The sequence below is a fragment of the Brachyhypopomus gauderio genome, chromosome 16 (assembly GCF_052324685.1).
Source record: "Brachyhypopomus gauderio isolate BG-103 chromosome 16, BGAUD_0.2, whole genome shotgun sequence".
In the NCBI taxonomy this organism is placed as follows: Eukaryota; Metazoa; Chordata; class Actinopteri; order Gymnotiformes; family Hypopomidae; genus Brachyhypopomus; species Brachyhypopomus gauderio.
This window is the reverse complement of record NC_135226.1, coordinates 9,233,977-9,248,296: the sequence shown is the minus strand read 5'-3', so window position 1 is coordinate 9,248,296 and position 14,320 is coordinate 9,233,977. Positions and strand designations below refer to the sequence as shown.

General features: G+C 45.4%; 1 protein-coding gene across 16 annotated transcripts; it reads left to right on the top strand.

Moving 5' to 3' along the window:
* The first annotated feature begins 2,873 nt into the window (after positions 1-2,873).
* On the top strand, positions 2,874-13,626 carry spsb4b (splA/ryanodine receptor domain and SOCS box containing 4b). 16 transcript variants are annotated; one of them, XM_076976837.1, is made up of 6 exons: positions 2,913-3,028; positions 8,748-8,846; positions 8,990-9,061; positions 9,383-9,401; positions 10,764-11,612; positions 12,819-13,626. In XM_076976837.1, exons 5-6 carry the CDS (start codon positions 10,895-10,897, stop codon positions 12,944-12,946), a joined length of 846 nt encoding a protein of 281 aa, XP_076832952.1. In that variant the 5' UTR covers positions 2,913-3,028; positions 8,748-8,846; positions 8,990-9,061; positions 9,383-9,401; positions 10,764-10,894; the 3' UTR covers positions 12,947-13,626. The 16 variants fall into 16 exon arrangements, with proteins under 16 accessions (XP_076832957.1, XP_076832949.1, XP_076832942.1 ...); XM_076976834.1 differs by lacking the exon at positions 8,748-8,846 and having other exon boundaries at positions 2,875-3,028; XM_076976830.1 differs by lacking the exon at positions 9,383-9,401 and having other exon boundaries at positions 2,906-3,028; positions 8,688-8,846.
* The last annotated feature ends 694 nt before the right edge of the window (positions 13,627-14,320 follow it).

The window sequence follows — 14,320 nt, the reverse complement described above, 5'->3', positions numbered from 1 at the left end:
TCCTGTGTCCTGATGCAACTATAAAGCTTTCCGTGGGCCGAGTCCAGCAATCCTGAGCGGGTCAAAGCACAAAACCTGCTGTGCATGCACTCTTCCTGACTGTAAATCCACCAGCCTGTTCCCCAGGGTGGACTAACCTTTCCAAGGGCGCCCAGGAAAGGACGAAGGTACGGCGTCAGCGGAAGAGTCTTCGGCGGGGGAAGGGATTGGAGCGGCTCGTTGGGTGCGTAGCCGCTAAGCTGTGGTCCAACTGGAGATGGACCACCGCACGTCTTTCCAGGGCTTCGTCAGCAGAGCTTGGCCCAAATAATCCAACAGCTTTGAACATTTTCACTGTTTTGTAGACGTGGCCTGAACAGGCAGGGTGGAGGGATTCTCCCTGAACTAGTTCTACTGTATATATAATCATATTTTAACATCTAGGTCGTGTGCTTGTCTCAGATGTCATTAAAAATATCCTAGAGTTTATAAATACAAAGTAATTTAAGGCTATGTATCATTTGAGCCATATGAGCTCTATCTATATACACGCTCCTGCGTGGGTTGTCTTCTGGAGTTATAAAATATGTTGTACCTCCCACTTAGGCATGGTATAAGCAACTCTGTAGCTCATCTCTGCTTAACAGCAGTAGTATTAGGTGTCAAAACATTTTCTTCAAATAAGATGAAACAAACATCTGGCCCTCCTGATAGTGTCAGAAATGCAGTGACATGATCCGGGGCCTCCAAATGTATGAAGCTGTGTAAAAATAAAATCTCTGTGTTATTTTAGGACCTGGAAACGATAATTCATGCCTTCACTTCCTCTCACATTGACCTTTGAAACTACTTGAATTCCCATGTCTGTGCCACTTGTTCTGCATGTATTGGTCCCAAACGCAACTGCAAAGTTCTGGAAAGAGAGCACCGAATCCAGGACCCGAACCCAGGACCCGAACCCTAGCTCTGGCTGCTGTTCTGATACAGAGTGGAATTTAAGGCTCTCGTGTTTGTTTTTAAAGCTCGGTATGGCTCGAACCTGATAGGATCAGCCTCAGTATCAGCCCTATGGTCAGATCATTAATCAGATGATTTTAGGTGTCCCACATTAAATCTTGAGGTCAAATATTTTCTCAAGCTTTTAAAGACTAGGCTGAAGGTTCTGTCTTGGTTATTCCTGTCCTTACATATTACTTTTCCTTGTTAAATTATTTTAGTTTGATGTGCAGTCTTTTGTGGAGTTTCTTTATAGTTCATCTCTTATATTTGTTCAAATAAATGTGTCATTCTAGGTCATCTAAATGTGCAGCAGTTTGGGTGACACCAGCTGTTTTATATGTGCTATATAAATAAAGTTGGAAAACAAAAATCTGTTCTTTTCATTTGTACGTCCTTTCCAACATTAAAGGGACAAGATGTAACATACAGGTCATAGCTTGGCTTCAATTTAACGTCTGAATATATCATATAAAAGAAAAGCCCAGTGTACACGCCAGAGTGGGGAGCGTTTCTCTGCTGCCTGAAATACCTCATTGTTATTTCAAACATTTTGTTTGTTACAAGATGAAGGAATTTACCATACGGTACGCCTAGTGTTCGGAATACCCTCACACTAAATAGAACAAGAGTTTGATGCTGTTTGCAACTGCAAAGTAAGGAAAGTTCCAATTTTGTGTGGACCAGTGTAAGATTCAGGTTCATACCTGTAAGTGTGTGTTATTATTTGTAGATTTGTGATGTTTAAAGAAAACAATCAGCTTCTACAGCTGTTCAGGTGTGTAGTTTTTGGTTGTTTGGTTGTCTTGACTACTGAGGCTTAACAAGTGCATCCCAGTTACGTAATACACACTAATACTATAAGTTATACACTATATACTGATCTTAATAGTAAGAATTTGGCAGGTTAGTACACAAAATATGAACAGATTATTGAATAACGAATATATTATGTGGAAATATGGGTGCTTTTTTTCTATATCGAACTGTTAAAATGTGGAGGTGGATTTAAGATTACAACCTGCAATGTTACAGTCTCTATCAACAGTAGGCATCTGTTAGCTGTCTCACTAATTTTCTAATGCCACTGGTGTTTATACATATTATGCCAAATTCTGCCAGCCTACGTAGAACGTGTCTATTCAAAAGACCTTAAACAGCTTGGAAACCACTCTGATGGTTGACCAATCAACAGAGTGAGCAAGCTAATCAATCACATCACATGAGGCTTCTCAGAAGGCTGGGCCAGAAGATGAGGTCTAACAGCATTTCAAACAGGGTAAAACAAACAGTACAGTATGGGGAAATTTTTTTTTTGACCACAGAAGCATGTAAATCTATTGTATTGACCCCAGATTTAAAATTATGACGGCTGAAAATAAGCATGTGCTGTCCCCTTTAACTGCATGTCACAATATAGCCACAAGGTGGCAGCAGTCGTGTATTTGCATGTGGAAACAAAGAGGCGTTGCAATCACTGTCTATGTTGAGTACTGGCGCCACCTAACGGCCGTCGGTGGAGCACTTTAGGCACTTAATTTCCCAGTTTTTCGTTCGTTTTGGTAGCGCACATCGTCACTTTCAAACTTTTCTCTGTCGAGAACCCTTTTACCGATTAGATCCTAGCTACATATATCCACCCAGAATAGATGCACATTTAATATGTTAAAAACATACAGATCTCTAAGCCATAAGTCATTATTACTATATTAATCGCTACTGTAAAACGTGACTAACCAGATCTAAATCTGTCGGCGCCGATGTCCCCAATAACGTAACGTGCACATTCACTGGATAGTTTGGGCGAGAAAAAAAAGAAGCCGAGATCCAAGGCCCGCGCGCCCCGGTTGTGCTCCCTCGCGACCGCCCTCGCGCCCTCCCTCGTGCCCGCCCTCGCGCGACGTGACCAATCAGCGCGTGACAGTGGCGCGTGGACGCGTGACATCGGCTAAAGTGGCGAAACAAAGCCGCCCGCTCGCTGCTCCTCCGTGGACACTCGCGTAAACAGTTTCGCAGGACTTCGCCGACTGTTAACAGTCACATTTTTGTTAATGTAGGTATTCATTACGTCGATAAGGTATCAAACGCGCTCCGTGTTCTCGTTCTCGGCTGAAGAAAAGTTGAATCCCCGAGGCGTCCGGCTCCGGGAGGGGTTTGGTCCGTCGTGGTCGCCCCAAGCGGCTGGTGTGTTTGTGTTTTCTAGCTGTGAGGGGGGTTGTTGGTGAAATATCCGCCGCCGTCGCGCAGTGTTTGCCCGGATTTCGATGTCTTCATGTCGGCTGCTGTTGTAAATCTACTGGAAGTGGCTAGCAGGCTAACTTTGGGTGGATGTCAGCTCATTTGTTTTGGTTTTTACAGCCGCGTTGGTGTTAGCGCCCGTAGACCGACGGCAGTGTTTCAACACGCCTCACTAAGCTGGCGGCGCTGTTGGGGGTGATCTGGCTCGGTTCTGGTTCTGTTCTGGTACCGTTTTGTTTTGTCCCGACAACAGCCCCAGTCTGCAGTTTACAAATGAAGCGATCAAGCTTCAGTTTTAACATAACAGTTACATCCAGAATGTTAAAAATGTGTCGGTGTGGATATTTAACGTTTCCAGGTGAGGTTGTCCGCACGACCCCTTTACTTTGACCCATTATCAGCCCCATTAATCAGGTCCGCTGTGTGGTGGTTGGGTGGAGTTACTGCACCACCTGTGTGGTGGTTGGGTGGAGTTACTGCACCACCTGTGTGGTGGTTGGGTGGAGTTACTGCACCACCTCCCCTGTCTGTGTACAGAGTTCAGAGAGGACACGAGCTCGCCATGTGAGGTGTGGTGGGGTCACGTTACAGTTTTTAAGATGCATCGGGATACTCGGAACGGAAATGTGAACAAGTAAAATTGTGTAACATCATGGATGCTAAACTAATCAGTGAACATACGGCTAACATACACAGTTTTAGGTCATTTAGAGAAAATGAGGTTTTAACACATACATATGTATGTGTGTGTGTGCACTTGTTTACTTGTTTAATATCTAAAGTTAGATATTATATACACACACATACATATGTACATTATATATTGTGTATATTTGTGTGTAAACGATAATTGCCTGTATGGTGTGTATGTGAGGTGGTGTAATGCTCAGTGGCTGTAAGGCATGTTTGAATAGTTCGATGTGCTAGAACTAAACAACTCTGGGTTTTGAACCGGCTTTGCCCTTGCTCCAAGGCTTCAGGCTCATTCCATCTGATTAATGCCGTGTGTCCTGATTGCATTTCATTTCCCTCACAGCTGCACATACTACTTTAGAAACACATTTGGCATACTTTCTTTTTAAATATCATCACACGAAACTGTTTTCTATGATGTATACTTGGTTAGATGGGTTACTTTTGGCCTTCACTGACCCTTCCATATCAAATTACTCCCACTGCTCTATAACCTCACACAACTCTTGTTATAATTTGCATATGCTTGTTATTTGGTGCAGTGATATCTTGTTCCGATGCAAATAAAGTCTGAGACAGGTAGTGCCGGTAGGTGGGTTTTTAAAGCACATCCTGGACTGCCATTGCCAGATGAACTTTCACCATTTGTGTGGCATGGTAAGGGCCTCTAGTTTGAATATAGTGTATTATTCGGCTTTAATCTGGTCACATGACTTACTTCCCCTCTTAAAAAGATCAGCTGTCGTGTCATTGTTTAGGCCTAGGTGACACAGCGTGGAAACAGTTGAGTGGCTTAGTCAGGGGGTTTTTTGTTGTTGTTGTGAAGGATGGGTGGTAATGCAATATTTAGGGTTTGTTTTCGTTTGATAGCAAGTTGGAACAGATTCAGTAAAATGCACCCTCAACTGGAGATCCAAGTTTTACAAACACGGTGGGGGGAAAGAGAATTTTTGGCAGTACTAGAAGCTCTGGTGTTATCTGTGTCGTGGTGTAATTCCTCCTGACAATACTCTGCATGGCTCGGTGTGGCGTGAACCTGTGCTCACACCTCACTTGCTTCCTCCTGCTGCCCTGGGCCCGTTTGCCAAGTGAATTTCCCAGCTTGCCAGACAGAATTAGCAGAAGTGTTTGTGTCCTGTTTGGTCTTGCCATGTGGATCTGAGATTGTTTGGTCAGTGACACGTGATTGGTGGTAGTTAGTAGACTGTTTGTCTTATTTTAACACTACAGCCGTGGTTACATTGGGGAGCTTGTTTATCGACTTTATATAAATACTCAATTTTGTGTTTGTTTGTTTTAATGAATCTTGCAGCTGTTCTAGAAGCATTTGCAATACACAAGGGAAAAATTGTAACAATATACCGATAAACATGGACCTAGTGTGTCTGTCCATCAGGTGTCCTGTGTGTGTGTCCAGCATTTTGTTTTGTTCTTGGCTGGACTGTCTCTGAATCAGATTGTTAGCGTTATTCAGGTCCTCATCAGCTGGCTCAGGTGCGTGCGCTGAACAGGGGGGAAACGGTGCTGGCTGGCCGGGCCCCCGGGATCCGTGACTGCTTCTGAGACACAGGAGGGCCCATCAGGCAAGGCAGGGAATCTGGAAGTGGCCCTTTCGGACCCCGCACCGCGCTTCCTCTCCACCTTCGCCCCGCCCCTTCCCTGACATTTGTGTTCGTTCCACACGGGCCGAGCTTGGGTCGAGCACGTGCGTCCGCACAGCCTTTAGCGGCCTCTGACTTCATACTGCACTCTCACGGTGACTTAATGCTGAGCTCGTCTTCGTATTGGCCAGTTCTAAATTTGGACTCCTCCATAATCGGCGTCATAATTCTTTCATATCGATTTTTATCGTTTTTTGAGTAAACCTGCGCTCCACTGCAGTGCCCAGTAGATTGTTGACGCGACTCATTTTTCATGTTGTAATGGCAGCTAGGGAGTGGTGCGTCGGCAGGAAAGACGTCCGTTAAACTGCATGCGTGTCTGGGTTTAGTCTTTATACAGGACGGTTTGTGATGGTCCTGTTTTTCTTGTGCACAGTCACTCACGGCTTTGCGTTCTGTTTGTTGTCGGCTTCCTTGAGGAGCAGCCTAAGTGTTGTGTGTTCTGGCCATGTCCTCCCTGACCTTGGTCCTCGGTACTTAGGGCTGACGTGCAGTGGTGTCGACTGCCGCACTTTCATTGTGTTTGGCCCACAACGGAGCTTTTTGGGAACAAACACCCCCCAAAGTCCCCAGAGTGCAGGCACCCAACAGCCCGGAGGAGCTCGGTATCGGTTTCACCAGCTCCCGCTAGCCCTGCCGCCCAGCTATGAATAATTGAGGTTTCCAATGCACAGCGCATAGACAGGTGTTCCCTCAGCCTGCTCCTCTACCTCGTCACCGCGCCGTCGGGGCGTAGCCGCTCACCCGAGCAGGTGCCCTTTTGAAGCCCGGGTCGGCTGAGGTGCGGTTCGGGCTGGCCCCCACGGCCCGGGACACTGGGGCGGTGATTCTGCTGGTGATGTAGCTGTGCTGCTTCTCCCAGGTTGAGCGTGATGGCTGGAGCTACATGGTTTTATTACAACTAGCTTGCTTCACCCTTTTTTTGTCCAGTTCACATAATGAAGCTAATGGGTTTTTAAGAATATACGTGCAAGTTTGGTGTTCGAAGACATTTGACACAAAAAGCCGAATATGTATTTAATATTATAAAATTACTAATTTCTTGTGCTTTAAATTAAAGGAGTTATTGAGGTCTGCATTGTCAATGTCTTTCAGTGTAGCTGTTCCAATTAAAATAACGGATGTTTTCTTAAAATGTAGAAATACAAATGAACAGCCACTGCACAATTATGTTGGTGTGCAACAATAGAATAATGGCCATCGTACTGTACCGGACTGTTTCACTCCATCAGCATTATCGAGTATAGCACAAGGTCACAAGGGCAAAGCCTTTTAAAAACGTGTTACATAATGGGTAGTATCATGTGACATTGTGACATCATAATGAAGACCCATTGAAGACCAAGAGTAATGAGTCAAGTAAATCTGTCTAAAATATACTTTTTCTCCTGTTGGTAACCTCTGTAACAATAATGCACATCTTTCATACTTCTTAATATTGTTTTATTAAGCTATGTTAAATAGGAAAAAATAAGGGTATGATTTGATGTCCAGGCTATTACTATATATCTGTGACCAAAGAACTTTCTGTTAAATATACATTTAAACATGTCAAGTAGGCTATGTCTGTACATCAGTATTGCACGTTTGTACTTAAAAACCATAAAAGTGTCATTTTATATCTCGTTGTCACAGGTGACCCAGAGTAAGCTTTATCCCGTGTTTCCATTGGTTTCCAAAGTGTATCATGCAATTCCTTTTCACTTGTAGAAACCCCTAGTCTCATCGTCGTAAACCATTTCCTGGCATTTTGAGGTATTTCAAGGCTCATTATACTGCATGTGCCATTGTCTCATAAGTAGAGGGTTGCATGGCACACACAAAAGGCCAGAGCAGCTCCAGTTGCTATGGAGGAAAGACTAGCCAGAGGATGAGCAAGGATTTTTCATGCTTTCGTGCCACTGTCAGCAACACAATAGTAGATGATGGGGAAATAACGACGTGTAATTAAGACTTCGGTTGTGCTACACTGTATTACACTCCAGTTTAATGTTTCATTGCACTGCAGTTACGACGAGTAACTGATGGATGATATTAGTTAATATAATATAAATACACAAAATCATGGATTACAAATGGGTTATTGTAGTTCATAGCTGTCTTGTATTTGGGCCAAATCAAGACCTTTGAGACAGCACAGAAGAGGGAGTGTGATTAGCTTTTCAAATTTGATTGTGTTACTGTAAAATCTACTACACCTTTTAAACGTCTTGGCCTGTGTTTCCATAACGCATAACAAATCCCTTTTAGAAAAATACCAGTGGTGCTCCCAGTAGTCCATAGTATCATTACTCTTCTTGCTGAAGGAATAACATTAATTCAGTGTTTTGGAGTTATAGTGATATTTCATTAAAGGTAACAATATTGTACATAAACACCAGTATTTTATATTAACCCTGGTATAATAAATATTATATCAAAAATAAATATGATACAATACAATATATTCATACATTTTTGCATTTTGTTCTGTGTAAATCAGTATGTTTGGTAAACACCTTCAGATTGGGTTGTACCTGTGTGACTTATCAAATGTATGAAATTGACATAATGAAATAATGTCAGTTTCTCAGGGTAGTTACATCTCTGCCAGCACTAGTATGTGTATATATACAATGTGTTTATGGAAAATGGGCTTAAAATGAATTTATATGAAAAAACACAAAATTGCATTTTACTATGGTGCATTCTTATGAATGAATGACAATAAATTATTGGCTTTATTCTTGAATATAACTAATGTAACATCATAAAAAGCTTCTTGGGGGAATATTATTGGGGAAACTGATTATTTATTTGCTATTTTATAACCTTAAATCTTTAGCCCCTGTGTGAATCTGCTAGGTTTGTTTCCATTGGCTTTTCAGGGTTGTCTGGCTCGTTGTTCGGTTCATTGTTGGTGTAGACTTTGGCCTTTTATGAAAGGAAAATGTAGCATTAAGATTAAATTGTGCTTTTAATTGCCTTACGGGGCCTTGAGCCATTGAAGTGTCCAGCTTTATGTAGAACAGAAGACTACGAGCTGTAGAAACATCCACGCACACACTCGTATGAATAATGCAGTCACACGCCCGTATACCAGATGGGCAACGTGTTGCCAGGCTGTAACAACTGCTGTAGTTTTTGTTTCTGTGTGTGTGTGTGTGTGTGTGTGTGTGTGTGTGTGTGTGTGTGTGAGAGGAACAGATGGGAGGTGTGAGGAGAACAGGAGGTGGGGGAGGTTCTGGCGTGAGGCAGAAGGGAGGTTGTAAGCGCTGGATCGGTTGAGGTGTAGATGAGGTAGTGCACGGAGAAACAAAGTTAGCTTCTAGTCTTTTTTTTGGGTAGATATTATTTCTGTACTTTTTTCCATGTCCACATTGTCAAGTGACGGGGGGGTTTGCTCAACACACGGTCCTTCCTACTTGTGTTCTCCTCCACAGGAAACGGAGGCCTTCGTGGAACTTTCCCACCCTCCTGTGGAGTGTCCATCTTGCTGTCTTATGATCCGTTAGGTGAGACTCTCGCTCCCTCCCGCCTGCCCAAACACTCGGGCTGCCCAAACACAGACAGGCTGGCAGGAGGAAACCTAGAGAGGACGAAGGCATGGGTGTACGTACAGTAGGATGGTGTGTGTGTGTGTGTGTGTGTGTGTGTGTGTGTGTGTGTGTGTGCTTTTCCCCCCTTCTTTCTCCACTGCTTTCTTCTCTGTTGCTCCTGTAGGGAGGAGTGACGAAGAGCTGGCTACAGCAGGCTCCTCATCTTTAAACTGGTTTCACTTCCCTCTGTGTTGATTTATTTGTTGATTTTTTTTTTTCTCCTCTCTTGGCTTTCAGGGTAGAGGCAACATGGAGGGTAAGAGAACAGCCTGTACTTGTGTGCTCCTGTGTAATGGTGTGTATGCTTGTGTGTGAGGGAGAAGGGGGCTTATTTTTGTGCTAACTTAATAGTGTCTAGTCTATAGTGTCATGGTGCATAAAAAGTCACCACTCGGACATGAAGAGGCGCGAGTGTGTGTGTGTGTGTGTGTGTGTGTGTGTGTGTGTGTGTGTGTGTGTGTGTGTGACTGCTTGTGTTTCGGGTCTAGCCTAGCTTCCCTTCTCATTGTGATTCATCTTAAAGGAAGCTTGCAACCCGAGTGTTTCAGTGTGTACACACATCCAAGGTTTGCTGTCTTGACCTGATATAAAAGCCAAAATGACCAACTATGGAACCCAAGTATGGAATTGGTTTATTAGTTTAATAGTTGTTTTTAAATGAGATCTCTTTCTCTCTCTCTCTCTCTCTCTCTTTCTTACAAATGGTTTTATTCCATCTTTATTCCCCTCCCCCCTTCTCTCTCTCTCTCTGCGTGTGCTTGCTTCTTTTCATGCTTACTTAATAGTGTCTAGTGTATCATATCATGGCGTATGAAGAATCCCCTCTCGTGTGTGTGTGTGTGTGTGTGTGTGTGTGTGTGTGTGTGTCCTTTTACTGTCCATTCCCCACATCTCTCTCAGTTTTGCACCTAGGCTACATTTTCCACTCTCTCCACAGCAGCTCTGTGTGTATCAGGTACTTCAGGATGTGGTTTCATCCTCCCAGACTCACCTGTCCGCCAGAGTATCAGCCACATGGATGTTTACACTCTAGCGCCCAAGCAAAAGAATAACCTTTATTTTGGGGTTGCGTAATCCTGGGTATTTTAGCTGCTGAAATGTGTTTTTGCGCACTAGACTGTGTGAGTTTTGCAACAGGAGCAGCTGTGCTGATGAGTCAGACTGGTTTGAAAAGAGTTTTATGGAAAATGTGGTCATCTGAATAGATTTGTGGGCAATCTGATCTATTTTCTTTTTCTTGGACAAAGGTCGTCACAGGAGACCTATTAAATGCGTTGATTTCAGGCTTTGAGGAACACAACATTTTTGCTGGCGTAGGACCGGCTGGGGGAGACGGGTGTTTGTTTCCCTTATTTGCTTTCAGCTTGTTTGGTTCTTGAATTAGTTATTTAAGTATGGGAGGTGAAATGATTTTTTTGTTTACGGTGTGTGCTCACTTGTATGTGAGGGAGTGCACGCTGAAGCCTGTTGGGAATCAGAGACGGTACAGTCTGTTCTGAGAGATCTTGATGTTTGACTGGAATGCAGTTTTATCAATAAAAAAATGGTTATTGAGCAAGTGAGCGTAAGAGACGTTTTATTGCGCAAGTGCTTAACACGCGTCCTCTTCTCCACGCAGGACACCTTGGCGCACTCTGTCTTCGCTGCTCCCTCATGTCACCTTTGTGATTGGCCAACTTCTCCCTCTGGCCCCGCCCATGAGGTAACCTTCAGCAGCGGTTGGCTGGCGATGCCCGTGTCGGGGCAGTGATGGGCCAGAGGGTCTCTGCGGCGGCGAAGTCGGGGGAGGAGCGGGCCGGGGGGGCGGAGCAGACGCCGCGGCCGTCCCGCGTGGCCCTCGCGGGGCGCGGCCACCCGATGTCGCCCCGCCTGGAGCTGCTGCTGGACATGCCGCCAGCGGACGGGGCCGCGCAGCTACGGCACGCCTGGAACCCGGACGACCGCTCGCTCAACCTCTTCATCAAGGACGAGGACCGCCTCACCTTCCACCGCCACCCCGTGGCGCAGAGCACGGACTGCGTGCGAGGGCGGGTGGGCTTCGCCCGGGGCCTCCACGCCTGGGCCGTGCGCTGGCCCGCGCGCCAGCGGGGCACGCACGCCGTGGTGGGCGTGGCCACGGCGCTGGCGCCGCTCCACGCCGTCGGCTACACCGCCCTCGTCGGCAGCGACGCCCACTCCTGGGGGTGGGACTTGGGCCGCGGGAAGCTCTACCACGACCGGAAGAGCCTGAGCGGGCAGCCGGCGGCGTACCCGCGACGGGAGGACGACGAGGACGACGGAGTCTTCACCGTCCCCGAGGAGGTGCTGGTGGTGCTGGACATGGACGAGGGGACGCTGGGCTTCTGCGCCGACGGGCGATTCCTGGGCGTGGCCTTCCGCGGTCTCAAGGGCTTGAAGCTGTATCCCATCGTCAGCGCCGTCTGGGGTCACTGTGAGGTCACCATGACCTATGTCAATGGGCTCGATCGTGAGTATTGCGCAAACACCGTGACGCACGTGTTTCTGTTTTCTTCGTGTTTCTGCTGTATTTTCACTTGCACTTACTGCTGCTAAAGTATCTTTCAGGAAGTAATGGGTCTCTGGTGCTCAGTTTCCTAGAGGCACTGACAGAATCATATACTTCCCAACCGTGTCCACCGTAAAGCACATTTATTCCTGACCATAGCTGATCATACCTTACTGATAACTTACTAAGACCATCAAATCCCTGGATCAGTGCTAAAAATGTCTCTCCAGACAGTCTCTTGTCAGCACATGACATCTGATTGGCTCGTGGTGACACATTGCAGCCGGAGAGTTCCAGGGTCGGATACTGTGAAATAATCCCTGTCAGAGCTGCTGTGGGTCCAGGGCTGATGAGAAACACACACCCCCACTTTCCCCAGAGAACCTGGGCCAGGCGAACCACGGCCACACACACCATGGCCACACGAGCTGCTGGCTGCCCCGCCCAGCAGCAGAACCGTGACTACACAGGTTTCTGGGCCTGGAACGTGTTAGACTGCAGGTTGCACCATTACCAGCTTGTTGGAGCCGGACATTTGTGCATCCTTCTCCTTTCTGAACCACTGAATATGGGTCCTGACTGAAGGACTCTGGGGAGTGTCCAGACTCTCTAACTTGTGTGAGCTAGGACTGCTCAGTTCTGTTTAGCGCAAATGGACCCACCTCAGCAGTTCTCAAAAGTCCAATTTAGTATATATATATAAAAAAAAACTATATTGCATATATACAATTTTATATTTTATATAAAGATAAAGGACAGAAGTTCAAATCCACTGAGGAAAAATATTTCAGATACCCCAATGTCTGTATAGTGTGGACACAATTCATTTTCTGCTGCATTGCGACATTTTCATATATTACTATCATCATTGATGGTCTGTTGACCAAAGGACAGTTGAGCTAAACGACATGTAATTAACCTCTTTAATATACAGTCCGTAGCCGTAAATAAAATAGACTAGAGATGATAAAAAACAAACTCTGCTTACACACACACCTTGTGATCCATGGAGCACGGAGCATTGAAATCTCTCCTCTGTGCTTGTGTAATATGTTTGTGCCAGCACTGTACCGCTTGTGGCGTTGTATGTTTGTGCTAGCAGCGTGGCTGTGGCGGTACAGTCTGTGTTACAATGACGTAACGGGCGTGTGCCCTTCCCCCCCACAGCCGAGCCCCTCCCACTGATGGAGCTGTGCAGGAGAGCGGCCCGGCAGGCTCTGGGCCGCCACCGCATCCACCACATCCAGTCCCTGCCCCTCCCGCCAACCCTCAAAAACTACCTGCAGTACCAGTGACGGTCTCGCGCCCCCCCCCCCCCCCCCCCCCTCAAACTACCTACAGCACCAGCGACCTCAGAAACACGACACCAGCGCTCCGCCGTGTCAGCGCCCCGCTCCGCAGAGCGCCGATGGAGACCGGACTATCTGACCAGAGGAAGCCACTCCGCACGCTTGCGTGATGGATTCTCTTTTAGCCTCCCCCCCAAAGAGCACAGCAGATGGTAGCTTATGATCCTGACATGGGTGATATGGACACTCAGCGTGCGTGTATGTGTGTGTGATGTAGAGAAAGCAATGTCTTCCACAAAAATAATCATTTTCTGTCGACTGGTTATTTTTTACACAACACTAAATGTATTTAATTCAGTCCTATGTAAAATGCACTCGGTGTCTTTTACTTTTTTTAAAAACATTTTTTTTTAACTGATGCATGATTGGCTGTTTTATTTTAAGGACTAGAGTGTTTGAGGATGATGTTTGTACCGATGTGGAGTGGTAATCATGTTACCTGAAATGAGGTTGGTTTCAGGTTGTTGCAGATAATGTATTTTAAAGACTTTTAACCTCTTGAGATGTGCCTGTCTTCAGTGCTTGGGACAGGAAGCCACACTGTTCCACCCAGAAGTCCAGGGAAGGCAGACACAGTTGTGTCCTGTCCTGAGCTTTTCAATGTGAATAAACGCACACAAACCAAACCGGTCTACTGTTTGAATAATTAACCATTCTCTTTTTTATTATTATTATTATTATTATTATTATTATTATTATTATTCTTTTGATATTGTTATAAACATTGTGTTGGAAAAAACAGGGGAATGTTAGATGATGTGATTCACAGTTGAAGACACGTAACCCCTGGAGTCTCTTGCCACTTAAGTTAATAAAAATTAAGCATCCATTTACCTTGTTTGTCACCAGGGATGTAAAGTACCACTACACAAGCTTGTGTTATGGCCATTTTAGATTTAAAATGTATTCTTTATGGTAGTACTTTTTATGTTTAGCACTTTGAACATGTTTTGAGAGCAATAAGTCATTGCAAAAAAAAAAAAAAAACCACCCCACACACAACACGCACCTCTCCATAGACTCTTATTCTCCAAACGGAACTGCGCAATAGGACGTTACACTGAAGAAGTACCGTGGGGCCTAATGGTGCTTGAGATTTGCCCGCCACCCTGTGGACGAATTTACCGGATTCAGCGTTTTTGTGTAATTTCATGTACTTCTTGTGTAAATGCTCGGTTATGCGTATATTTTTTCATTGAATTTTAAGTAGTAAGAACAAGGGTATCCGAGCTGGTTTTTACATGTTCTGAGGGGAGATGGTCCAGTTCCAAAGTCTGAAACGGACATAGTTCACGAAGTTTATAATGCTCGCCAACAATC